Source organism: Spinacia oleracea, chromosome 5, assembly GCF_020520425.1.
Source record: "Spinacia oleracea cultivar Varoflay chromosome 5, BTI_SOV_V1, whole genome shotgun sequence".
In the NCBI taxonomy this organism is placed as follows: domain Eukaryota; kingdom Viridiplantae; phylum Streptophyta; class Magnoliopsida; order Caryophyllales; family Amaranthaceae; genus Spinacia; species Spinacia oleracea.
The window spans coordinates 3409410-3434755 of record NC_079491.1 but is presented as its reverse complement, the minus strand read 5'-3'; the positions used below and the strand labels follow the sequence as shown (position 1 = coordinate 3434755).

The 25346-nt window shown below is 35.7% G+C and overlaps 3 protein-coding genes and 2 non-coding genes across 5 annotated transcripts; 2 read left to right on the top strand and 3 right to left on the bottom strand.

Annotated features, from left to right (window-relative positions):
* Positions 1-615: 615 nt before the first annotated feature.
* On the bottom strand, positions 616-7781 carry LOC110783571 (protein SPIRRIG). The gene is made up of 4 exons (XM_021987928.2): positions 7049-7781; positions 4987-6026; positions 3053-4616; positions 616-2582 (listed from the first exon to the last, which is right to left on the bottom strand). The coding sequence occupies exons 1-4, from the start codon at positions 7222-7224 to the stop codon at positions 1073-1075; spliced, it is 4290 nt and encodes a 1429-aa protein (XP_021843620.2). The 5' UTR covers positions 7225-7781; the 3' UTR covers positions 616-1072.
* A 2045-nt stretch (positions 7782-9826) lies between these two features.
* On the bottom strand, positions 9827-13709 carry LOC110783581 (calcium-transporting ATPase 12, plasma membrane-type). The gene has a single exon (XM_021987937.2). The coding sequence runs from the start codon at positions 13583-13585 to the stop codon at positions 10469-10471; it is 3117 nt and encodes a 1038-aa protein (XP_021843629.1). The 5' UTR covers positions 13586-13709; the 3' UTR covers positions 9827-10468.
* Positions 13710-20707: 6998 nt separating this feature from the next.
* On the bottom strand, positions 20708-20778 carry TRNAG-GCC (transfer RNA glycine (anticodon GCC)). Its single transcript has one exon. It is a non-coding gene; the product is annotated as a tRNA-Gly (tRNA).
* An 832-nt stretch (positions 20779-21610) lies between these two features.
* Positions 21611-21683, top strand: TRNAE-CUC (transfer RNA glutamic acid (anticodon CUC)). The gene has a single exon. It is a non-coding gene; the product is annotated as a tRNA-Glu (tRNA).
* A 773-nt stretch (positions 21684-22456) lies between these two features.
* LOC130462103 (uncharacterized) lies at positions 22457-23476 on the top strand. The gene has a single exon (XM_056830464.1). The coding sequence runs from the start codon at positions 22476-22478 to the stop codon at positions 23193-23195; it is 720 nt and encodes a 239-aa protein (XP_056686442.1). The 5' UTR covers positions 22457-22475; the 3' UTR covers positions 23196-23476.
* The last annotated feature ends 1870 nt before the right edge of the window (positions 23477-25346 follow it).

The following is a 25346-nucleotide window of genomic DNA, read 5'->3' as shown; positions in this document are numbered from 1 at the left end:
ATAGGCCTTGTTCTTCCTTTTTTTTTTTTTTTTTTTAATGTGGAGGCCCTTTACTTAATAAAATGATTAGTAACACTAACAACCTATGAAATATTAAGAGAAGGTTGTACCATTGATCCACAAATCAATTCAGTATCTTCTATTTGCACGATTTACTATATAACCAATAATTAGGCTGTGTAAGTTATCACTAATTTTTTTTTAGGTCCCCTAAAATTTGGGGCCATGTGCTGGAGGTCCTATTAGATCTCCCTATAGACGGCCCTACAGATCACCTTGCTTGTTCTGTGATTTGTGAGCTTAGGGGTTTAGGTTCAAGAAACCTCACCTAGAAGGTGATTGATATGAAGTAGAATTCAAGCCAAGCAGACCGTCAATTACTCAATAAACTCAGCTAATATTGGATCGGACGGTCAGCCATTTGAGTCCCCTTTCAATCTTTCATTGTGGTCACCTAAGTCCTATACTTTGACATGAGGTTTCTCCTAACAATATTTACACATGGACTCAATATTTACTGCTTACCAAATGGGCCGATTTATATATTGAAGGAAAAGTTGATACAAAAAAATAAAAAAATTATCAGTACGGTAAAAAAATTCTTAAAATGCTAGATTTATAACTTACGAGTTCCTTAAAGATCACCATACTTCAACAAAAGTGAAAGAAAAAGTAACATATCTCTGGTTTTAGAGGACCAGCCAAAATCAAAAATGTTTTTTTTGGGTGTAGAGAGAGGCACAAAGTGCAAGGCGACAACTGGTGTAGATGAGCTTCGATCCCAGGTCTTAGATACCACATCTCAAGAATTTACCAACTAAGCTAGCTGACATCCACTCAGTCACCTAGTCACCTAGAAATGTTAGTTATACATATTGACTGGGAGTAGTACAGAACATTGAATTACGTTAATACATGTTCATGGTGGTAATACGTAATTCAATGGTGTGCCAAAATCACTTCCCGAATGTTAATGGTATGAAATTGTCTTACCATTGCTCAAAGATCACCCAGTTGGTTAAGCAACAAAAAAACTAATATGCCAAAACTTTTACCTGTTGGAATTCTATGATCACAAAGGCCAGTAATCTTCCCAAGCTAGAGAAGTGATGAGTTCAACTTTATGTTCATGCCCAAGTTGTCCAAACCAACTTCTCCATTCACTCTCTGCATGAACAACCAACTCCTGTTTCTTCTGAAAACCAACATCCGACTCATTACGCGCTTCATTCTGCATCACTGCAAGAGTAGCTCTTTGTTCAACACACTGATCCTGATACATGAGGTCAAGTTTAGTACCATTCTCTGCTTTTCTTCCCATTTTAGTTGTCCATTGATCTTCCAACAACTCAAACTTCTCTCTTCTGAACTTTGCTGATTCTGCAATGAACTTTTCCCATCTAATTCCTGCAAATTGCTGTAAAACATGGTTGATTTCATTCTCAGAGGTCTGAAACCATTTCATGAAAGTTGATGAGTTTTCTGTTAACAGTTTATCAAGGCCTCCGTTTAATACATCAAAGCGTTTGCTTTGGTCTGGTTTTGATATGAGCACGTTTTCTAGGGAAACTCGGCAATGCACTAGCAGAAATTTCAGGATACTCAGGGATAAGTTTCCTGCATCTGTAATTTGCTGGTTAGAAACAAAGGAGATCAGATTAATGCAGAGGGAGGAATAAAGATCAATATCAACATTGCTGTGATGGAAGATGATTTCTTTATGAGCATGTATAAGTTCCAAGACTACGCAAACATCCACCCTCGTTTCTTCTTGGGAAATAATACGAGGACTAGACCTGTCAAAACCCGACCCAACCCGGCCCGAAAATACCGGGTCTTGAACAAGCATTTGTAAACCCGAACCCGAAAGTGAGGCCAGGAAAAATGGAAGAAAACAATACAATACCATCCGATTCGTGCTTTTGAGGATAACATCAGCTGGTGTGCTTCCTCTCAAAATTGACAGTAGGCCTGTCCAAGGAAGTGGTGATGATTCCTCAATTTGACAGTCTTTTTTGGCTGAATGAAGCATCAAGAAACAGAATTCCAACACTTTCAGCACAGATGAAGGCCGAGGGAAAACACCCATGTAAACACAATCTACAATCAGGTTGCAAAATGATCCTAAATTTGACCACAGATTATTCTTATCCAATTTTTTGCTATTTCTGTCATCGCTGTACAGAAGCCGCCGTTCCAAATAATTCATAACTCTACTGAAGCAGAGTTCCTGGAAAGTTAGAACAGAATCAGAATCAAGATATAAAGGGACACTCCATAAAAGGTTTTCCATGGTTGTAACTGCATTTACATCCCCAATCAGGGTTTCAGAGAGAACTTCTGCTATAAGATCCAAGATAGCTGTTGATCCTACTGAATATGGTTCACCACTACAGCCGGAATTGTCAATTTCCAGCATAAGATGGGATGTTGTTAGAAAACTGGAATCTTCAGTAGATAATGTTATGTGAGAATCAGACTTTGGAGACGGGTATCCATCTTCTTCAGAAGATAGGATGGAACAATTGGTGGAAATTGTTAAAATGTTTGGTTCTTTGACCAACTTTACCGCCATATAAGCCCTAGAAAACAAAAACAAAAACAAAAAAAAAAGTTTTGTAAGGTTGAGTATGAAATAATCAAGATAAAATATCCAGGAACAAGAAGCTATGACTAGAAGTCCTGAATTTAGGTAAAAAAGACCCTAAAGTATTGACGACCCATTTGGTAGCTGGCATGGTGTCAATGGGAATGAGTTTGTATGTAAATTTGTAAGGAAAACCAATATCCATTCCCATGGTAATGCTAGTTCACTCAAAATGATCTATTTTTCTTTGTAAATTCCATTACCATTTGAGGAGTGGTATTGGGTAGGAATGCAAATTTATGAAGAAAAACACCAAGTTTGAGACAACGTTTCAGTACCATGGACATTATGATGTAATTTTCTTGTCAAATAACACTTAGATTTGTTCCTATTGCCACCATTTATTATCGGTTACCAAACGGGCCGTAAAAGTATTGATAATGTAGAGAGGAGAAATCAACATACCTCACAATAGAGAAATAAAGGTCCACACAGCTTTCAAGAAATTCAGTTCGTTCACATATATTAGAGAAAGAGGGGGAAATTTTTGCCAAATTAGCCATTAATCTCAGAATTGAAGTTGCATTAGTAGCAGAAGCTTCAAGACCAAGTAAAGAGGCAGTATTAGCGTTTTGCCTCGAAGCTTCTTCTCCAACTATTTCTTCAATAATATCCAAGTTTCCTACTGCAAGGTCCACATTTACATCTGAAGCTTGAGAGATACTCAAATCTTGTTGAGCTAGACTTGGCTGGATTTTAAGCTGATCAAATATATATTTCACCATAACAACTACAGAATCCAAAAGGTTAGAAAACTTCAAGTCAACAAACTCCTGATTACTGAGCATCAACACCTCAAAATCCTGAATTCCAACTTCAGGTAATTTTGGGTATATAGGCTTGCCAAATATCAAGCAGAAAAGAGTATAATATATGTCAAGAAAATCAGGGAAACTGGGAAGTACACGAGCGAGTACTTGGTATCCCCCATTGTTCCCAAATTTAAGAGCAAATAAGGGAGATGATGTGAAACATAAACCTAGAAGGGTTATGATCCATACTATGGTTGTAGGATGAACTGCCTTATCAAGAAAATATGTAATGAGTTTTGATGAGACTATTTTATGCCAATTCTCAAGCAATTCCTCTGAAGTGATGGTCACTTGTAAATCTATGAGTGACTCCAATAGAATGTTTCTCAAAATCACACGCTTACTTTTTCTCTCTCTTTTGACTTGAAATGGTTTGACTTCAAAGGGTTCAAATGTTGTAAGCACAAATGATGTCACACTTTCCAGCTCAGATTCAAGAAACTTGTGCTCTAAGATGACTGTGAGTAGAACAACAAGTTTCTCTAAGATAACCACTTCAATATCATCCCTTTGTAAAGCTGCTAGAAAATGCTGGACTATGTTTCTTTCACGCAGAATAGTCAGGTTATGATCTTTGAATTTGTACGCCGATGTCAAATTCTCGAAGAAGTTCAGTATTTCTAGCTGGATGGAAACAGGTGATGTCACCCATAAGGCCCAGTCTAGCAAAACATGCTCTATTATATCTGCATCAGATATTGCACCAGAGATTGATAAAGATGCCCTAGTATCATCTGAATACTCATCATCATGATTAGATGTTTCTCCATTTTCAGACAATTCATGCATATTTCCATGAATATCCATTGAAGAAGGCATAATAGTTTGGCTATCCATCAGTTTCAGAGGATCCTCAGATACGGCAATCTTGAAGAGAATCTCAAGACATTGGATGTCAAAAAAGGCTATTTTCTTATGAAGGAATAGAGATAGCAACTGATAACCTTTGCATGCTTTCATCTGTTGAGCCATATGAGGATTCAAATTAAGAGAAGATGCAAATATTGTTAAGGCTATATGAAGCATGTTCCTTGTTTCAGCAGATTCAATAACAGCTAAGATAACTGCTATCCCTGTAACTGGGCAGATAACATTTCCAATTATGCATCTCCTACAAATGGAGATATCACCGTAGAGATGCGCAAAGTGCGCTATGCCTGAAATATTGAAGTCCCACAAGAAAAATATGAGATAAAGGAAATGAATCAATCAAACAAAAAAAGTTCGACTTATTTCAGACAAAATAAGTTCGACTTATTTTGACTTCTTTCAAACAAAATAAGTTCAGATAAGTTCAGTTAAGTTCAGATAAGTTCAGAAAAATAAGTTTTTTTTCGGACGTTTTAACACACATTTAAAGTTATTCTAGTCAAAATAAGTTTTTTTTCAGATAAAACAAGTAAGTTCATATAAGTTCAGTTCAGACAAAATAAGTCGAATAGAACGGAGCCTAATGACATTGAAAAAATTCTGTATGAATAACTTAACAAGAATTTTTAAGTAATAATATAGGGCTTGAGTACTAACCGGTTGAAGGAACAGCAGTTGACAGAGGATCAACAAGATTGAGCAAGGTCAAAGTCTGTGATGCTGGTAAAGCTTCTATTCGTGATGCATTGAATGCACAGAGAAGTTTCTTTCCCCAAAGTTGTAACCACGTCTTTTCCAGCATCTCCACATCCCAAATTGTCTTTGAGCCATCTGCCTCAGGTCTCCCTACTTTCTCATCAGTGTCTAATCCTTCTATTCCAGTATCTGAACTTGAGTCCAATACAGAATTCCTCTCTCCACCACCATCTTCATTAAAAACGGAGTGAGAATTATCCGAACCTTGAAGTAGAATTGTGTTTCCTCTAACAAGCATGTACATGAAATGAATAAAATCAGGAGAGAGCGGTTCTTGGAAAATATAGCAACTACGGAGTCTCCATTGCAAGTCACTCACACTTGCATGGTTTTCAGGTGTCCCAATAGTAACCTGCAATTCCCTTTCAACGAGCACTGGAGTGTAAGCAAGTTCTGCAGTGTCACTCCGCTTCCCGTTAAGATATATGTGTACAGTACCAGAAAAGTGTTCGGCAGCAACATCATCTCTATTGCTCTGTACAATGGCTAGATGATACCATTTGCCTTCTTCCAATTCCAAGCTACAAGAAGAATATAACAAAGTACTGTTTGTTGCAAGAGTAAGCACGCCATCTTCCTGCAGAAAAATTTCTTCCCCAAATGTGTTTCCACTATCTGTTGAACTAACAGAAAACAACCTTAGTTTCATTGTTCCCTGATGTTCTGTTCTCTGTGACTTTAACCCCTTACACTGAAACCAGCACAAGAAAGAGTAGCCTTCCATTGGTGGCCATGCCCTCTCCCCTAGCGATGCTGCAATACAAGCATGGCCCGTTTTGCTCATGTCAAACTCCAAACTAGGTGTAGAAGACGCATTCTCAGAGGCCAAATGCTCCATGAATAAGAGTCTTCCCAAGATATTATTGAGATCGTGGTTGGGATTTATGAGCCTCATTTGCAGAACATACTGAATAAGTAACCGAAGTTCTGGAGGCGACAAGCTGTGATAAAAAAATACAAAGGTCATGACACATAATTGAAGTAAGTCAAATTGAGTTGGAAATTAAATGCATTTTCATAATATACTAGGTATTATATGGACTAACAGCAGTTTAATTGAGAATTTTAGAAGAAAAAAAAAGTGGAAACAATCATGGTTAGCACTAGAATCAAGCATCTGCGTCTCAATAAGGTCGTAATAAACTTAGCTCAACTGAGAAGCAGTATTCCTTAAGACTAATTCCTATAATGTTCTACAACAATAACCTCCAACGGCCTTTGAGTACTCAATGAAAGAAAGTAAGCTTAAGCATCATGATTCATGACATAAGAGTATAAGAGTATAAGAGTTTCTACAACACACTAACCTCAAACAGCCAGTTTGAGTAATCAATGAGAGAAAGTAAGTTAAGAGTTTCTTAACCATCATGACATAAGACATTAAGAGTTTGTACAACACTAACTTCTAACAGCCAGTTTGAGTCAAGGAGTTCACATTATAATGAAAACGACTAGAAATTGAATTCCTATTAAAGCACTATGGCGAGTAGCAAGCACCGGTACAAGCTACCGTGCAACCTGAGATCAATGCTAAACAAGCTACTAATAACTGCACCTACTATTAGGATTGTTACTTGATGAATGATGAATGCTTTCAAGTTAACATTTGATGAATGATGAATGATGAATGATTTCAAGTTAACATTATGCTAAACAAGCTACAAATTACTGCACCTATTCTTAGGGTTGTTGCTCAAATAAATCAACTGTCAAGATATATTCTTTACCGCTATATACCCATCAAAGTATCAAACCATTGATATAATCAAGTCAACAGTGCTCCAAGCTTCCAAGTTACACTATCAACTAGTAAAAGCTAAACTAATTTCCCTAAACAACTGGAGTTTCATATGCAACTAAGAATCAACATTTACAGCCACAATTAGAACAAAAACTTAGCTTAAATCAAACCCTAGAAAACAAATGAATGCAAACAACTAAGAATCAAGTGGGGCAATTTTACCTTGAAGGAAAATAATCATATGAAGTGTCTGATTTTTGTGGGACATCAACAACTTCACTCTCTTGAGATAAAAGAGAGAAAAGGGTAGTTCTAGTTGTAGTAGAAGTTGATAAAGGCCCAGAAAAACCAACTTTTCCTTTGATATCCTTAACCAATGTGTTTACCCAGGACTCCATTTTCGACTCTCTAAGTTTCTGGGTCTGAAAATTTTGCAACTTTTGAAGGTTGGTGATGTTGAACAAGGAAGAACAGTAAAGAAATTGAGTGCCATGATCATGTAGTAGACTTATGGGATTCAGTACTACAACGTGTTAGCCACACTTTCTCTCTCTTCTGGGAAAATTAAGGTCAACTATCAATGGAGATGAAGATTGTGAATTTTGGTGTGTTTCAATAATGAAAAATTCATTGGGTCATTTTCTCGAACACATGGTGTGCATCATGATGAATAGTGATTGTCTTAAATTATTGGATGGAAGATTCTCAATCCTACCCTAAATTTGAAATGATTGTATAAAAAAGAAAGGATTAGGCATCACTTTGGTTGACCACACGACCAACTGATAGTGATCCTCTACAAGAACGTGAAATTCAAACCCCACAGAATCTGTAATCGATGGTTGTTGATTTGGGATGATTGTTACATTTGTGTAACAAAAAAGCCAACAACTCAACCACATTTTTTTTTTTTTTTGTAGAAGGTAAAATTGAATTATTTAACTCGGCCCGGAAATAGCTCAACAACATGTAACCCGTATTAATGTAAGGACTATATTTTTTTAACGAGTAAGAAAAAGCGAGGCACTGGAAATTATCCTTTACTCACATAGAGGTGTGCCAAAATCAGTTTCCTTGGAAAGGATGAGACTATAAGAGTATACGAAATTTTAAAAAGATCTTAAAAACTTGTGATGCAAAGTTGAAAATCCAACATTATTGTTATGAATGTTGCGAATGTGTATCATTTTGTTAGATACTCCGTGAGTTTCATAAAAAATGTTCAAAATAGTGCATATCAATACCTAAAATCCTAAATATTTGTGAGTATGGTTTTCTGCTCGTGGACTATGGTAGCATTCTTATTTGGTTTCAGACTTTGGGTTTTAGGGAGTTATCGAGTTAAGGTTACTGTAAACGACAGTGACCCCCGAGACACGACAAGACAAAACTAACACACACAAAAATATCAAGGAAGACACGATACGTTGATACGACATTGTTGCTTGTGAATACTGAATAGAGTTTTAGATCATGGATGAATGCATTTTTGGGGGGTGGGGAGCACCGCACGTCACAAAATGACCCGACATAATAGAACGCTAAAGTATGATCTGGATGAATTTGTTTAGAACCAGACACACACATGATCCAAAATAATGGAATGTGGATTTAAGCTTTAGTTCTTTTTGGTGCGAATCAGGGGCAGTGAGATTCGAACATGAGACCTATCATACACAGACCTTCAGTCTTAACCATTAGGCCAATACATCATTGGCTGGATCGGCTTTAGTTGGGTAGCCTATTTGAAAATTATAACACAATATGTTGTTAGCCGACTCCCAAACACAAGTAGGGAGTACCAATTTCACGAGCCATAGCCATTAGCCATTACAACTAACCAGATATTCATAAGCACGAGCCATAGCTATTAGCCATTATTAGCCATTACGACTAACCAGATATTCATAAGCACGAGCCATAGCCATTACGACTAACCAGATATCACATCACTTGCAAATTTCCACTAGTAGGGACTAGGGAGTATCAATTTCGCTCTATACGGCTTCAATGGCGAGGGCAACGTTGCTTCATCCAATCGATCAAAGTCGGTGACATGCATCAATTTCTGGAGTAAGAACACAATTTTGCCTCTTTATTTCCTTTTTCTGAATTTTAATCGTATACAAATCAAAGCTCGTCTGCCAATTTCTCACAACTTCAATACAGGAAATTGCATCAATTTTATAATCAGTTTTTTTTTTTTTTGCCAATTTCTGTACTTGCATTTCAGAGGAATCAAAATTGATCATGTATCCATATTGCAAATTCCATGCTTTTTTTGTTATGGAGAAATGTTTAATTGTCAATTGTTTATTGTGAATTATCACAAAATTCGCACGAATTTATCCAATTATCCTCTCAATTTGTCTACTACCAAATGCATTCGTCTTTGCTTATAAATTTAAAACAAAATTTTTTGTTAATTTTTTGTTTTCTCTTGGTAGATATTGATCAGGAAATGTAGTTTTAATTTCTGAAAAAATTTGTCATATTCTCTGGTTTAGCTTTACCAGCTTTGGAATTGGATTACTGGGAATTCAAACTATTGCTGGTAATTGGAGTAATGACTTCAGTATTCTGCATTCATAGTTCTATTGAGTTTTTTGTGTGAGATCAATCATGGAGTATTTTCTAAGTACGGAACAATATAAGATCTTAACTCTTAAGCTTTGGAATTCCGAGGAAAATTGATGGAGAATTGAACTTAGGACGGGAAATTGACCGACAAATTAGGGTTGTTTAAGTTGTTGTTTAGGAAATAGTTGAATCATGAATCTCATGACTTATGAGAGTAATTAGACTGTTACATATGGCTTTAGAAACGGGGTGGCGGGTAGCCAAGCCGAACAAGATTGTCAAAATTTGGATTTCGATCATTTTGGGAAAAGGGAAATAAAGAAAAACAATAGAGCTTATGCTTCTTCTATTCGTATGGTGTAAACCATGCATGTTTCGGTCTATGTACAACTGTACAAGCTCTTTTGATAGAAAACTAGGTAACACCAGAATGAAAATACACATTTCTGAAAGTTCAAGGTTTGTTACAGATCATACATAAAGAAAAAAAAAGCACTTTCCTACAAAAGAAAGTTAAAGAAAAGTACTATGAGTATTCGGCTAGTTTGTTCAAGGTCATGAATTAATGGAATGATACTGACTTTGTAAGTTTTGATGGAACTTCCCATGGGAATGTTCATGGTAAAGCATCTCCAGTTGCTGAGTGTAAGTTTTGATGGAACTTCCCATGGGAATGTTCATGGTAAAGCATCTCCAGTTGCTGAGTGTAAAGCATCTCCAGTTGCTTTTCTTCAATGATTATTAGTGAATAGAAATGTGGAGATGTGCTACCTTGAACATGACATTGGGAAATCCCATGCAAAGTTACACAAAAATGTCATAATTCCTGAGATTTATGGCCTTCAACAAAACAAGCCAAAGGTTTAAATGTTTAATGTTACAATAATAAAATAAAATAAAAATAAAACAATCATGTAAGTATCCTACTCGCAAGGGTTGGGGAGGTCAAAGATGTACAAATGTCTGATCACTAACCAATCGACTATCAGATACACCAATTAATCTTAAGTAAGGGAAACAAAAAGGTCTATGAATTATCTGATAATACGTGTTGAGCTCCGGTTATAGTACTTTTCTACTTGATCTGGATTCAAGACTAGCATCTCTGTGAATAGAATTTCTTGCTTTAGACTTTCTTGCTTTGGATATGAATTTTCCAAGAGTGCGGAAAATGGGCTCTTCTGGAACAGGTATGAGTTTAACTAGAAAACCAATAGGCCATGTAACAAATGAGATGACAATACATGCTGCCCATTCTTTCCAGTTCAAGTTCACTGTGTTGGCGAAATTTTTCAAAAACTCAACCATCACAACCTGAAGGATAACTTCTATCACAACAATCCCAAGAAACAAAGGAGTTTTGTGAATTCCTTCGAATATATTTTGCTTTTCCATCCTTCTTGAATTGAATTCGTTGAAAATTTGGCACAACACGAACGTGTTAAATATGAGAGTGTTCTTTTTATCTGTAGACACGTTAAAGATTGACCTACCTCTGAACTGCAGGATCAATAGCACTGTGATCTGATATAGTGCTTGACAAAGAAGATTCCTCCACATAATGTTGGTTATCAATGGTGCTGTTCTTCCAACGGGGGGCTTATCGAGAAGCTCTTTTGTAGGACGCTCCGTAGCAAGGGCAAGTGCCCCTAATGTGTCCATTATAAGATTGACCCATAGTAGCTGGACAGCTGTCAGAGGGACTTCTCCGGCGGAAACTGCTGCTATGAAGTTGATTACCAGAGCTGCTACATTCACTGTAAGTTGAAATTGAATGAATTTTTGTATGTTGGTGTAAACACACCGGCCCCACCTTAGAACGGTGGAAACCGTGCTGAAATTATCATCGAGGATGATAATATCGGAACTCTCTTTAGCCACCTCGGTGCCTTGAATTCCCATAGCAAGTCCAATATCTGCTTCTTTTAAAGCTGGTGCATCATTGGTTCCGTCTCCTGTAACTGCAACCACTTCACCCTTTTGCTTTAAGCATTGAACCATAAGGAGCTTATCTAAAGGGGATGATCTAGCCATTACGCATATTTTGTCAACCTTTTCCATTCTTTCTTCGTGTGTGTAGTTCCGAAACTCTAACCCTTCCACAACTTCACCTTCTTGTTGTTGGTAACCGAGTATGCCACATTCCGTGGCTATTGCTTTTGCTGTGAAAATGTTGTCTCCTGTAATCATTTTGATCCGAACTCCTGCTCTTTTGCAGACTTCTACTGCGTTTTTGACTTCTGGACGGCACGGATCCTTCAAACCTACAATCCCCAACAAGGTTAACGCTTCTTCTTTAATCTTCGGTTTATTGTTTTCCTCGTTATACTCGAGTTCTTCTTCTAAGACTTCTCTATGAGCAAATGCAATGCAACGTAGACTGCTAGCTGCCATACCCTCGATTATTAACCCGATTCTTCTCCTTCTATCTTCATCCATCCCTATTTTTGTGCCATCAACATTGTAATAATCAGAACACATTGCTACAATAAATTCCGCAGCTCCTTTCCAGTGCACGTTGATACTCCCATCAGATTCCTTCTTCATCATCACCCCACTTCTCTTCTTAATCGAGTTGAAGCTTTCAACCTGAAGAATTGAACAACTTTGCTTTATTGACTCCATATCCATACCTAATTCCTTGATTGCCCAAGAAAGAATGGCTTTCTCAGTTGGACTTCCTGAAATCTCCGGTACTCCTCCTTCAAAAGGTATATATATTACACCCGTTGTATTCAAAGCAACCCCTTGTTGGAGCAGTTCAAGAATACTGGGAGCAGTTACTCGGGTTCCTTCTTCTTCTCCGATCCAAGCCTTGGTCACTTGCATCTGATTCAACGTCAAGGTTCCGGTTTTATCAGTGCAGATGACGGTGGCGGACCCCATCGTCTCACAAGCCGAGAGCTTCCTCACCATCGCCTGATCCACCATCATCCGTTTCATCGAGTAAGCAAGCGTGAGCGTCACAGCTAACGGCAACCCCTCGGGAATGGCAACAACAACAATGGTGACTGCAGCAGAGATTATCCGAACTATGGAACCGAGTATGGAATTAATCCCTGTTGCTTTACCGTTATACGCTCTTCTCCCGTTCTCATCAAGTGTGTTACCCGTGAAATACCTTACAAGTAACACTACGAGGACAAGCAAAGCCACAACCAGACCTATCTTCCCTATTGCCGAGGTCAATCCATCGAGCCTCCCTTGTAATGGAGTTTGTTCTGACGTATCACGGTTAATCGAGCTCATCATCTCTCCCCATGAAGTATGCATCCCGACACCCGTCACCAACATCCGGCCATACCCGTCACCAACTTTTGAACCCGAATGGAGAAACGGGTTACTTGAATTAACCTCTATATGATCACTCTCCCCCGTCATGCTTGACTCATCTATCAGCAACGATTGTCCGTCTATGAACAACCCATCTGCTGGTATTTGATCACCAATCTTCAACACCACCACATCTCCAACCACAATGTCAAAAATAGAGATTTGTTGCGGCCTCCCATCCCTCACAACACTAATCGTGATATTATCACTGATTTTTGACAGTTTACTGAATTGTCTATCTTGTTTAATGTTACTAACAGCAGTAACAAGAACAACAAGAAAAACCGCCAAGAAGATGCTTCCTCCTTCATACCACCCTTCTTTGATGCCATGCAACTTGATCCCGAACCCAAGAGAAAGCGCTGCACATACAAGAAGGATGATGAGAGTCAAATCCTGAAACGCATTCCAAACGAAATAAAGGAATCCCTTCGATTTCGGCCTCTTGTACGTATTTGACCCGTATTTCTCCTTCCTCCACCCGAGATCATGCTCGCTTCCCGATATACCGCTCGCTTCATTCGTCTTTAAAGCACTTGCAATTTTGTGTACACCACCAATCGTGCGAAGAGACTCAACCCTCTTCTCTTTCACAATTTCTGCAAGCTTTTCTGCATCTATACATGATGAAGAAGGGGTTGCTGGTGTACTGGGCTCAACATCAAGAACTGTGTAAGGTTGCTGGTAACCAATACCCAAAGTGGTGTCTTTGGCTATTGACAGAAATGCCCTGAATGAATAGATTGCTGCACCTGCTACGTGCCACCTCTTCCTCGCTCGTGTTATGGTGGTGCTCATGTTATGAAGCAGAGTACCGTAATCACTAACGAAATCTCTCCCTTCCATTCTAATGATCGAGTTTTCAGATAAGAGGAAGTCAACAAAGGTTGAGAAATTTGAGATAAGAGGAAATGGTTATAGACTTTTAGTTTATTTTATTGAATGATTATTCTGACTCTTTCTATTTTCGTGAGCAAGATTATAAGTTTGTGTACTTATCTTTATACTTGGTAATTGGTAATACAGGAACATTCACTGCAGTTTCCTTGTTGCTTGCTTTGAAGGTTTACAGCAACTGTCAACCTGTTGTGTTGTTCATAATAATATATCCCTGTAAATATGGTGATGATGGTACACATCATGCTTCATCGAAGGTGAAGGTTCTTGATCATTTCCTTAAATCATTCATTATTCCTCTGATTTTCTTACACGATAGTCTCCGGAATTGTTCGCCTGCTCAATTAATTATGATTATTTCGCCGTTTTTTTTTTTTAATTTGTTAAATTAAGCAGTTTAATGTTGTTATAGTTTGATCAATTTGAGTATATTGACTATGTCAGGAATAAAATAGTGGTATCATACGACTGCAGGTGGAGAAGTGATGGTTTCCCACTTCTGGAAGAAAAACAAAACATTTCCAATACATCAATATTTCATTATTGGTTTCTAATATCTTCTACTTGGATAGATGTTCTATTTTATTTTATTGTATTTTCGGATACGAAAAGGATATTCGATTTTTTATTTTATTTTATTGTTCTTGTTCCTGTTAAGAAAGGTGATTCAGTATTTCATTATGTTGTGGATAAGGAGCTATTACCGCGTTTAAAGTCGGCGAAAATGGGAAGTGGTTATGAAAGAGTTGTTCCTTAAGAGAAATGTTTTGCATTGGATTGTAACTTGCATGACAAGTGGAAAAGGAAAAATGATAGGTTAATTAATGTCCAACTTATTATACTTCATAAAATAACTTACTCCCTATTGGTCATTGATTTATGGGGGGCTAATTATTAAGCTACAAGACTTTAAGCCGGTAAAAGTTGACCCGATATGATAATGTCTCCAATCTAGCTTAAAAATAACGTAGTTATCCGAGTTGATAGATATAGATACGTTGTCGACCAAATGAAGAGCTAGATTATTTTACTAGTGGCATATTATCCACTAAGTGCAACATTGCAAGAAACAAGTAACCGATCAACTCTCGAAAGACAGGAATTTTCTTATTTTTCTAATGTCCAGGATCGCAGATCTAATGATTATTGTAAAAAAATTCGAATGCAATCAGATGAAAACCATCCTCACGACTACAACAAATCGTTACATTGTCCATCCGAAAAGGTTGTATACTCCATCGATATGTGCGAGAGATGTCCCACGCAAGATCTTCTCAACGATCGTAGTTTTGATAAAGGAGATTTTTATTTGACTCTATTTGTTATTGTATTCAAATTTCTTTTGTAGACGTCATATAATTATTTTTATTAATTAATTGTTTTTACTATAAAAAAAATAATCATTCAGAGTGTCATTCATGGATATGGATGGATATTTGTTGGAAATTCAATCATCAATAGGAACACTTTGGGAGAAGGGGATCTCTTTACCCTTTCCCCCACTTCCTAAGGGTCAAGCCCTTGTCTAATCTTTGATATAAGTTTAGTTTCGATCTGCTAAAACTCTTCATCTTTCCGACCTTTAAAGATTGTCAATTACGATTGGATGGACATCGGGAGTTAAATGGGTACAAGTTGAATGTAAATACAAATTCTTATTTACAATGGGTGTACAATAAATATTGTACATCGGAGTAAAAGTTAACTCAAACTACTTAAAAGTTAAGCTTATATATGTAAAAGTTATATACTTTTAGTGATAAATTTTTTTCATTTTAATAAAACTTATTTATTCAAATCACTAAAATTAATCATTTAACCCTTTAAAATGTTTATCTATCAACTTTTTTTTTACTAATATAAAAGTTAATCAAAAGTAGGTTAAAGTTACAAAAAAATGAATAAAAGTTATCTTGGTGTACAATAAATTTATTGTACACCTTGTGCGCACAAGACCTTTTGGAATATAAATGGGTGTCATTTATCTGCCAATGGATACCAATCAACTAACACGAGGCAACTTAATTATCAATTGACGGTTGGTTCGGTTGTGATTGAGGCTGAATTTGGTAGGGAGGACCCATATCCCCGCAACAACTATCCACTCAGAACTCGCCCCAATTCGGATTAGCCCTAAAGTGAACCGAATGGTACATCAAAAAAAAAAAAGGCAATTTAATTGGTTGAAGTCACGTTGGCCGTCGTACAATAAATTAGCATCTAACTTGCGGGTTATAACGTGATTACGTGAGTAGTTGTACACTTGTACGAGTACTTCTTCATTTTACATCTGTTTTTCCTTTTTTTTTTTTTTTTTTTCCAGTACCCCCTATATTTTTAAGAAATACTATAAGTATAGATTTATAATTTATTCACTTTATTTTTGTTGGTGCATAAAATATTTAGAAAGCTACAAAGGGAGTGAAAGCTTAATGTCAACTAAACGAGAGTTTTCCTTAGCCGAATTCATTGAACATTTTTTGTTGGTTGGTAAAAAGTTAAAAATCGGAGCTATAATGTATTCTTGCCTATATGAATTTCGTGACGTTTTCTCTTAACATTTTCCTGAGTTTTCTGAGTATGCTTCAATATCTTCTTAGGCTTTGCTAGACTTATTTTAACTTATTTCAGACAAAATAAGTTTTGATAAGTTCAGATAATATAAGTTTGGCAAAAATAAGTTTTTTTCAGATATTTTCACACACAAATAAGTTTATTTCAGATAAAATAAGTTTATTTCAGATAAAATAAGTTCAGATAAGTTCAGATAATATAAGTTTAGTCAAAATAAGTCCAATATACTGGATCCTTAGCACCATCCAATCGACTAATATAATTTATACAAATACAAAGTGATAATCCGCCTCGTGATATAAAGTGCTCGAACACGTGACATGTAACCTTGAGAATGAGCCAAAAAGGCAATGCAAATTTTAAATTAAATAGGAGAGAGTATTCGATCTTGAGACCTGTACACAGACCACCAATTTCAACCATTAAGCCAAAATCTCATTGATTTAACATGTAACATCTAAATCAAGCTTGCCTCATGACTAATAAAAATATGCAACCTTATAATGTGGACTTAATGGAAGTGCTATTGATTGGACCATGGCGCATTATTCCGTATCCACTCAAAACTATCCTTAACATTATGTTTGGATAGGAAGATTTTAAGGGAATGAAAGGAAAGGAAAGGAAAGTGAGTGATACACCTTCACTTACTTAGATAAGACGTAGAGGGGAAGAGAAGAGAAAAGAAGGGAATGAGAATGAGAGGGATCCATTCTCATTCGTCTTCTAATACATCAAATTTATTCATTTAAAAAGATTTGGAAGAGAAAAAAAAAAGCTAATTATTTCCTCCTCTCACCTCCTTTCCAATCTATACTATTATATTAAAATGCGTTTTAAGAACGTATATGTGTCACGTATACCCTCTTCATTACGCCACGTCACTATCAATCAACATCATGACATGTAGACCTCTTTGTTAAAAGTTATATTTCCTACCATTCTAACCAACTACTAGTACAACTTATGTTATATTTTTCTATATAAACATATATACTCTTTTTACAATAAATAACAAATTGAATAAAAGTTAATGAAAAAAAAGAATGATTATTTCATTTATTTTCTTAGATTAAGCCTAAAATAAAATCTTGCGGTAATGTATTTAATAATGAGTAAGAGGGGAAACATTGACCGGGATTGAGTAATTATAAAACAATATATATGCACTCTCTCTCATTTTCTCATTACATTCGAGGAGAAAATGTGATAGGGATCACCAATGGGTATAAATATTCTCTTGGGCGTAATGTACACTAATAATTTTCAGAGTAATTAATCAACTAATGATAAAGAAAAAAGGATCTGACTTTGTTTTTTATTTTCGGATGTGGGGTTTCAGGTTGGGAATGTTGTTAATCGGCCACTAACCCGTAATTCTATGACGGCACTATATATTTAGGCACATACTTATAACAAATAAATCCGAATAAAAGTCAAAATACGGGGCAACGCCCGTACCACATACTAGTTCTCTTCACTATTTTGAGTATTTTCCCCTCCCCTCCTTTTCCCCTTCACAAATGCTAACTAAACAAAGTGTAAAACACAATTAATCAAAGGCTCACAATTACCATTATTATAATAAACTAGGGGCGGATACTCCGCCTATTTTCACTAACTTATGAGAAATAATATAGTCATATTAGACTCGATTCAATGTATAATTTTAGAATATCAACTTTTTAAAATTTTGGAATAATCATTTGATTCAATTCAAGTGCAATGATGTATATTAGCATGCATTCAACGTTCCGCTCTATTTAACTTATATTATCTGAATTTAACGTAATTTATTTTGTCTAAAATATACTTATTTGTATGTGAAATTGATTAAAAAAATACTTTTTTTTCCCTGAACATAAATGCACTTATATTGTCTGAAGTAAGTAAAAAACAAGTCGAACCGAAGTACAGAACATAACCTAAAATCAATATTTGACATGTTATTAGTTTCGAGTTAGCTAGATCAAGGCATATCTATTACGAAGTACTATATACTAAAAGAGACACCAGGAATGACACGTGTCAATTCCTGGTGCGATTTTTTCCCGCCAAAAACCACTTTCCTAAAAAAATGTATCTGTTTTATTTTATTTTTATTCTCTACCTTTTTTTATATAAAATATTTATGTATGGTAACATAATTTAGTTTATAAATTATGGCAATAATAGATACGACGTAATTATAACTATTCTAAATTGGTAATATTTTAGTCAATAATGGAAAATATATCACTCAATATTTTGGTCAAATTACCATATTAGCATTTTAAATATGCACATTAGATGAATAAATTTAAACGAGCATGTTAAAAATGTTATAAGTATGAGTAGTTTGGGAGATAATCAGTTAAATATTTTGTGAAAAAAATAATCAAATCCGTGCGTGCACGGGATCTAATCTAGTAAGCACCCTGGCTTCAGAAAAGACTTTTTACCACCAAGAGGAATCCTTCTACCATAATCGCGCTGATAAGGCCCCCACCTTCGAATCTTTTTCTTTGTTTTTCCCGGTCGGCTCCGTCTTCCGCCTCCGGATCATCCAGCTCGTCCTCGTGGACGGGGGTCCTAAACGAGACATGATGAAACAATTCATTTTAGATACGCACTTATTGCGTCAAATTCGGGTTAATTTCAATCTCGTCATGCAACACAGATAGGATAATAGATACATGCAAGTCGGATTCACAAGGTTTAGGTCCTGTTCTTTTTTGCTTAACTGCAATTTTATGACTTATTTCGCAGTTCTGTTCAGTTCAATTCAGCTATAAAGAACAGGGTCTTACAATATCATTATTGGTACTTAAAAAAGGATAATCGATAGTTCGATACTACCATGCAAGTCGGATTCACAAGGTTTGCAATACCATAGACTATTATTAGTACTTAAAAAGGAACTTTCCGAATTTCCAAAGCCAAAAAATTAAAGTAGTGGTCACTACGCCATTGTTCGTGAATGATGACCATGAATCCATGCATGATGTTGTTGTACCAATATTCCGTTTTCCATGAGTTTACATTATACTTTCATACTCGATTTTGCGTCATTGAAAGGAATTTAATTGTCTTCTTCAATAATATTCATTGTTAATTTGAGACTTTGAATTTTAATTGAAGAAACTACCTCGAAATTTCGTTAGATGCATGTAAACATAACAGTTTTTCCTGCAAAAAAATATTAAAGCAGCATTCAACGAAGATGTATATGACTCGGAGAAATTTATGAGTTGAAATTTATGAGGAGGTTAATTCCGTTGTCTAGCTAGTTGGTTTAAGTCGGTAACCACTTTTTGCCTACATTTTTCTACAAGATTTCATACTTCTTCTGTTTTGTCCTTGCGAATTCTAATTGATATACACACTTAGGTGTACCGACAAGTAATCACACTCGTTGATCGGTAAAGATGGCACTACTGGGTCGGGCCGGGCCAGCATAGAAAGGCATTGGCCGTCACGGGCACGGAATAGCATGGTCCGACGCGAGGACACAGTCATTGGTCGGGTTTGGTCCCCATTTTTTGGAAAAAATACGATAAGACACGGTACCAACCGACTTGACACCAGAAACACGTAAATTGACTAAATTAGGCTTATGCACAAAGGAACGGTCCGGCAAGTGGGTATGGTTCGTGTTTTGGCCTCCTTTGTAAAAAACTTGGCCTGAACGGGCATGAATCAACTGGGTTTGGCGAACCACCCGACCCGGACAGCACGACAAAGTATCTTAAATTGACTAAAATTAGGATTAGGCATAAAGGCCCAACCCGGCACGAGAGCACGTGTGCTTGATCGTGTCTAGGCCTCCTTTTAGAAAATTTTGGCATGAATCATTCAAAGTTGTGAATTTCTGATGCGTTTAAGCTTGTTCAGGCTCAAGACACGTGGGTTGACGTGGGTCGGGCATGTTTAGGCCCAAGACACAATGGCTACTCACCAAAACTCGGCCCGACCCGACCCGAGGCTATCTTCTTAGCTTATTCCTAGACTTTCAGATTAACAAATGAATTCATATGATGATATGATCTCATCAATCTAGTAAGAAATGATCTTAGAAGAAACACTCAAACCACTTTGGTGTAAACAATTTAAATTTGTAAGTTCAATGAATAAGCCTTTTAAGAGTATGTCAGTTTTAGCTGAATTTCTAATACTAGAAGTCTAGAAGTTATTGAAGTAATGAAATTGTAAATTGAAATTAGGTAACCCCTATTTCTTAATCAATTGATTGAACGAAAGTACAAAGATGTTTATAATTAAAGTATCTAAGTATGTGATCAGCCAAAGAATAAGAACGGGGAACTAACTAATATTCTTTACTTACCTGAAATAAGTGAAAATAAGTTGAGATAAGCCGTAAACACAATTAAAAACATAAGCTTTAACTTACCTTATGGTTTCTGGAGTTTAGTCGAGTGCTGAACCTGATTAGCTGATGATCATAGGAAAAGATAAAATCAAGGAAATTTAGCCCAAAAAGTTTGAAAAAAAATACATTGCACCAGCCGGGAATCGAACCCGGGTCTGTACCGTGGCAGGGTACTATTCTACCACTAGACCACTGGTGCTTATTACTTAATATTGCTACACTTTTGTTTATTATATTACTCCCTCCGTCCCTATACTTACACCGTTTTGACTTTTTGCACTATTCACATAATTCACTTTGACCCTATTTTATTTCTAGTATATGAAAACAAATATTAGTATATAATATATTGTTGGCTTCATCTTAATATATATTTTCAAAATATTAATATTTTTATAAGTTCTTATAATATGTAGTTAAAGATATTAGTGGTCAAAGTTGTGCATTGGCAAGCGTGTCCAGTCGAAACGGTGCGAGTATTAAGGGACAGAGGGAGTACATTTTATGGTGATTGACTACCTATTAAATGTTGCCTGATGCAGTGATGCCATATGTTTATCTCAAGTTCACGTATTTAATGGTACTCCAGCGTATAATTTATTAAATCATGTCAAATAGAAAGAGGTGAATCAAATACCACCTATAAAAGATGGGTAGCTGTTTCAACTCAAACACCAAAGTCCAAGCCTATGGACCGATTCAGAAAAAGTGAATACCGTTATAAATGGTGGCACATTTTTTAGGGAGATTTAGAACCCTGATAAAGTTAAAAATTTGTATGAGATTAATCGTGTACGTTTACTTTTTGGAGATGCTCCTAGCTCACACTATGATGGAGGAAGTGCCATGAAAATCTAGAAGCGTGAGCAGTACAAACTGAAATACTTGAAATATTAAAATAATCACATATTCACACATTAAAATTATCTATTTGATTTTAGAAAGTTAGAGAAATATAGGCAAATATGTACATAATATAATATTTATATTCCTACTTATTAATAATATATGATAATGAATTGATCAACAAATCCGTTGTAGTCTAGTTGGTCAGGATACTCGGCTCTCACCCGAGAGACCCGGGTTCAAGTCCCGGCAACGGAATTTTTAATTTTTTAAATTTTGGTGAAACATATATTTTCTTAGGATGATGATAAAGGTCGCAAGTTGCGCAATCTTACGTGTCGCAGTTTAATTGGTACATATAAGCGACATGTAGGCTAAGAGTCATCATAATATTTTTACTATCAATGCAATATTTTTACTATGAGAATATGTAAATAAGGTAGTCGGTATAAATAAGGAAACAAATTAGAATATTAAGATTTTCCTAGCTTTTTTTGAAACATTTAAAATATAATATATAAATTAAATATTTTAGTTTCCAGTTTAAATCATGACACATAAACATGTCATGTCATCATTGTGACACGGCTTAAAGGTCGCATGTTGCGACCTTTATCATTTTCGATTTTCTTATTTACGGAAGTGCACTTTTTGGTCTTTTTTAATGTTCTTAAATTTCTTTTATTTTGGAAATGCGAAAAGGATGGCAATTTTCTACGTGTGTATACAACTGATGTACAACTAAGATTACCTTTTTTTTTTTTTTGCTCATGTGTTATGCCAAACGATCAAGTTTATTTAGGAAAACAAACAGAAACATAATCTACAATTAGTAAGACATGTCATACCAATAAGTCAGTAACTACAATCATATAAAAATAGTAACTAAAATTTTGTTCGGATTACTACTAACAACTCATTAATTTATCTAAAAATAACTTATTGTTTTTCCTTGATTGCTTATAAATTAGGAGATATATTGTTAACCGCTTTATCTATTGTTTTACAACATACATAAATCTCCCTAACTTATAAATTCATCCTCCCATAATGCCATATTTATACCTGGAGACAAAAGCGAACCATGAGAAACATTCTTGTGACCGGTCTAAGCCCACCTTGCAAGCATTTATAGAACGTGTATCACACGCGGTACTCCATAATATCTTCCTCCTATACAGGTCAGATCCAGAGTTTTACGTTCTAGGAGCTACAGGAAACGTATACATTGTTAACATAACGGCAACCCCTTCATGCACGTGCCCGGATCGTGCCACCCCATGCAAGCACATTCTATTCGTGCTTATCAGGGTTCTAGGGGTCCCACTTGACGACCCTAGCCTAAAGAGTCAAACCCTAAACCCTTGCCACCTAGAGAGGCTTCAAGCCACCTCTAGTTCTCCAAAATCTCTGGCAAGCCGGACTCTACGTCAGAGGTTCCATCAGATGTTCTTCTTGAAGAAGGAGTTAGGCATACAGGGGGCGAGTATAAAGCCGTGCATGGAAGCAGATGTTGGTGCCACGTGTCCTATCTGTCTTGAGACTGGGAGGTCGGGAGATAGAATGGTGGCATGTGAAACGTGTAAGATTCCTATCCACGAGGAGTGTTTGATGACCTGGAAAATGACTCAAAAGTGGAAAATATTAACAAAATGTGTAACTTGTAGGTCACAATGGAGACTTAAACGAGATCAAGATAGATATGTGAATCTATCTAATTATGTTAGTGAAGATGAACTTAAGATGAGCCCCCCAAAAGGAAAGGAGTAAGGGTAAATGGGTAAATGGGTAAATGGGTAAATGTTTATCGTGATAAATTGTTGACCAAGTAGATCCATACATTTTATTTTTATTTCTTGGCTTGGCTTCTTGTCATGTCACAATACACTGTAAAGACACATACAATGTAAAGACATATACAATGTACAGAATTGTGTAAAATTAATTTCGATGTTTCCTCTTTAACTTTGTAAAAACAGTGTAGGTTGTATATCAATTGTTAATATTAGAGCTTGAAAAGAACACATACTAATATATATATTAAAAGATGTTTATAAAAGCGTTTATGTGTTACGTACAAAAGCATGTAGTAAGAATCGAACAACAAACCTTATGGATTAAAAATTTCGTTTCTTATCATTTTAGCTAGCTATAGTGTATGTTTTATTTTTCCCATTTAAATGTAAAATACAATCTTTTAAAAATGGGAACATTTTAACAAAAAGTAAACCCCACTAAAAGTAAAACCGGCCCGGAGCAACGCCCGAGCTACACACTAGTTTATTTATTATATACATGTGGTATACGTGGCGCATTATGCGATCAAGTTTGAATTATTTTTACTGAAATTAACTTATTCGAACTTATTTTTACTGGAAAATACCTAACTCTGTATTTTTATTTTTATTGAACTTTTCTGAAATTGTTTTTGCAAAAATAGATTATATCCTATCTTATCTTATCTTATCGTATATAATAATAAGAACTTACACCCCTAAATTTCAAATTTGAAACATCCAAAACTAGTTTTATTATAATTGATCATTGAACTATTCCACATAACACGATCAATTTCCATGTAAAGAAACAAAACAAAAAACCATTTTCTCTTACTCTCACAAACTAGGATTGGAAAACCGATTTCTTTGTCATAACCATAAAATTTGAATGCCATGAGCCCATGACCAGTGGCGGAACTAGCCTTGTGCATGGTGGGTCACAGGACCCACCATTCCTCGGGAAAAATTCGACAAATGTAATTAGCCTGCATAAAGTATCACATTTATTCTTCTGCTTCAGTGGTTTCTTACACAATTTCATTAACGTTAACTGTCCCAGCCGAGACCTGGGTTCGACTCTGCAGTGCTTGTTTTTTTTTTTTAACCTTCCTTATTCACTTCGTATGTCTTGGTCATTGGGTAGTTTGGTTTGATTGTAATATCAACATTGTACAGTTGTACCCCTTGTTTTTTCCTTCTCTATTTTATTTTTGTGCTCCAAAACCTTTAAAAAGTAAATAGGTTATGGTGAACTATGTTTTTCGTATTAAATTATATTATATATACCACGTGTTTAATATATTTAAACGAATGTATATGATTTTAGGTTACATTAATATGCTTCGGAATATTATTTTACACAAACTAAAATTGAGGGGGCGTCAAAATAGTGTATTGAATATGACCTATCAAGTTTTAAATCATGGGATTGACCGTATGACCGTAGGACTTGGATATGTATCACTTGGAAAGAGTATAGAAAGACATACCAATATACCATAATACCGATATTACAAGAAATATAAAGTGTAAAAATAAAAACCATGTATTATGTGAATTTTCTATGATGTTCACTCTATTTGTATGTTTATTTTTGTTTTTGTTTAATACGCGGTTTATTGTGACACACCATTCCTAAAATCCTGGATCCGCCACTACCCATGACATGCACTCATTTCCGACCACCACCTTGGTCTTATCACTTGAAATAGCCAATTACTTGCATTCAAGCACAACCCCAACGTTTGTCTAATTTTGTTAGCTTTGATGTTAACATAAGTTATTTGTTTAATAAGTTACATTTGTTGGTTTTGTTTCAAGGTTTTGTTGTATTTAGTTTATGGTTGTCTTCCATCTTCCATGCAAGCGCACAAGTGGTCCTACTCTTCTCTCAAATCCTTCCTTAAAATATATCTCCTTCGTTTCTTTTTGTTCTTTACATTTGCTATTTTGCAAGCGTTTTAACAACTAATTAATGTGCATTGAGATTCCTCTTTTTTTAAAAAAAAAAAAAAAAAAACTAAGACAAATTACGTTTATTTATAATGTTTTCACTTTTATCAAAATCCTGATATTGGGAAATGAGAAAATTCAAATATTTCAATGGAAAAGTGGGAGAGATTAAATGATCCAATGAATTTAA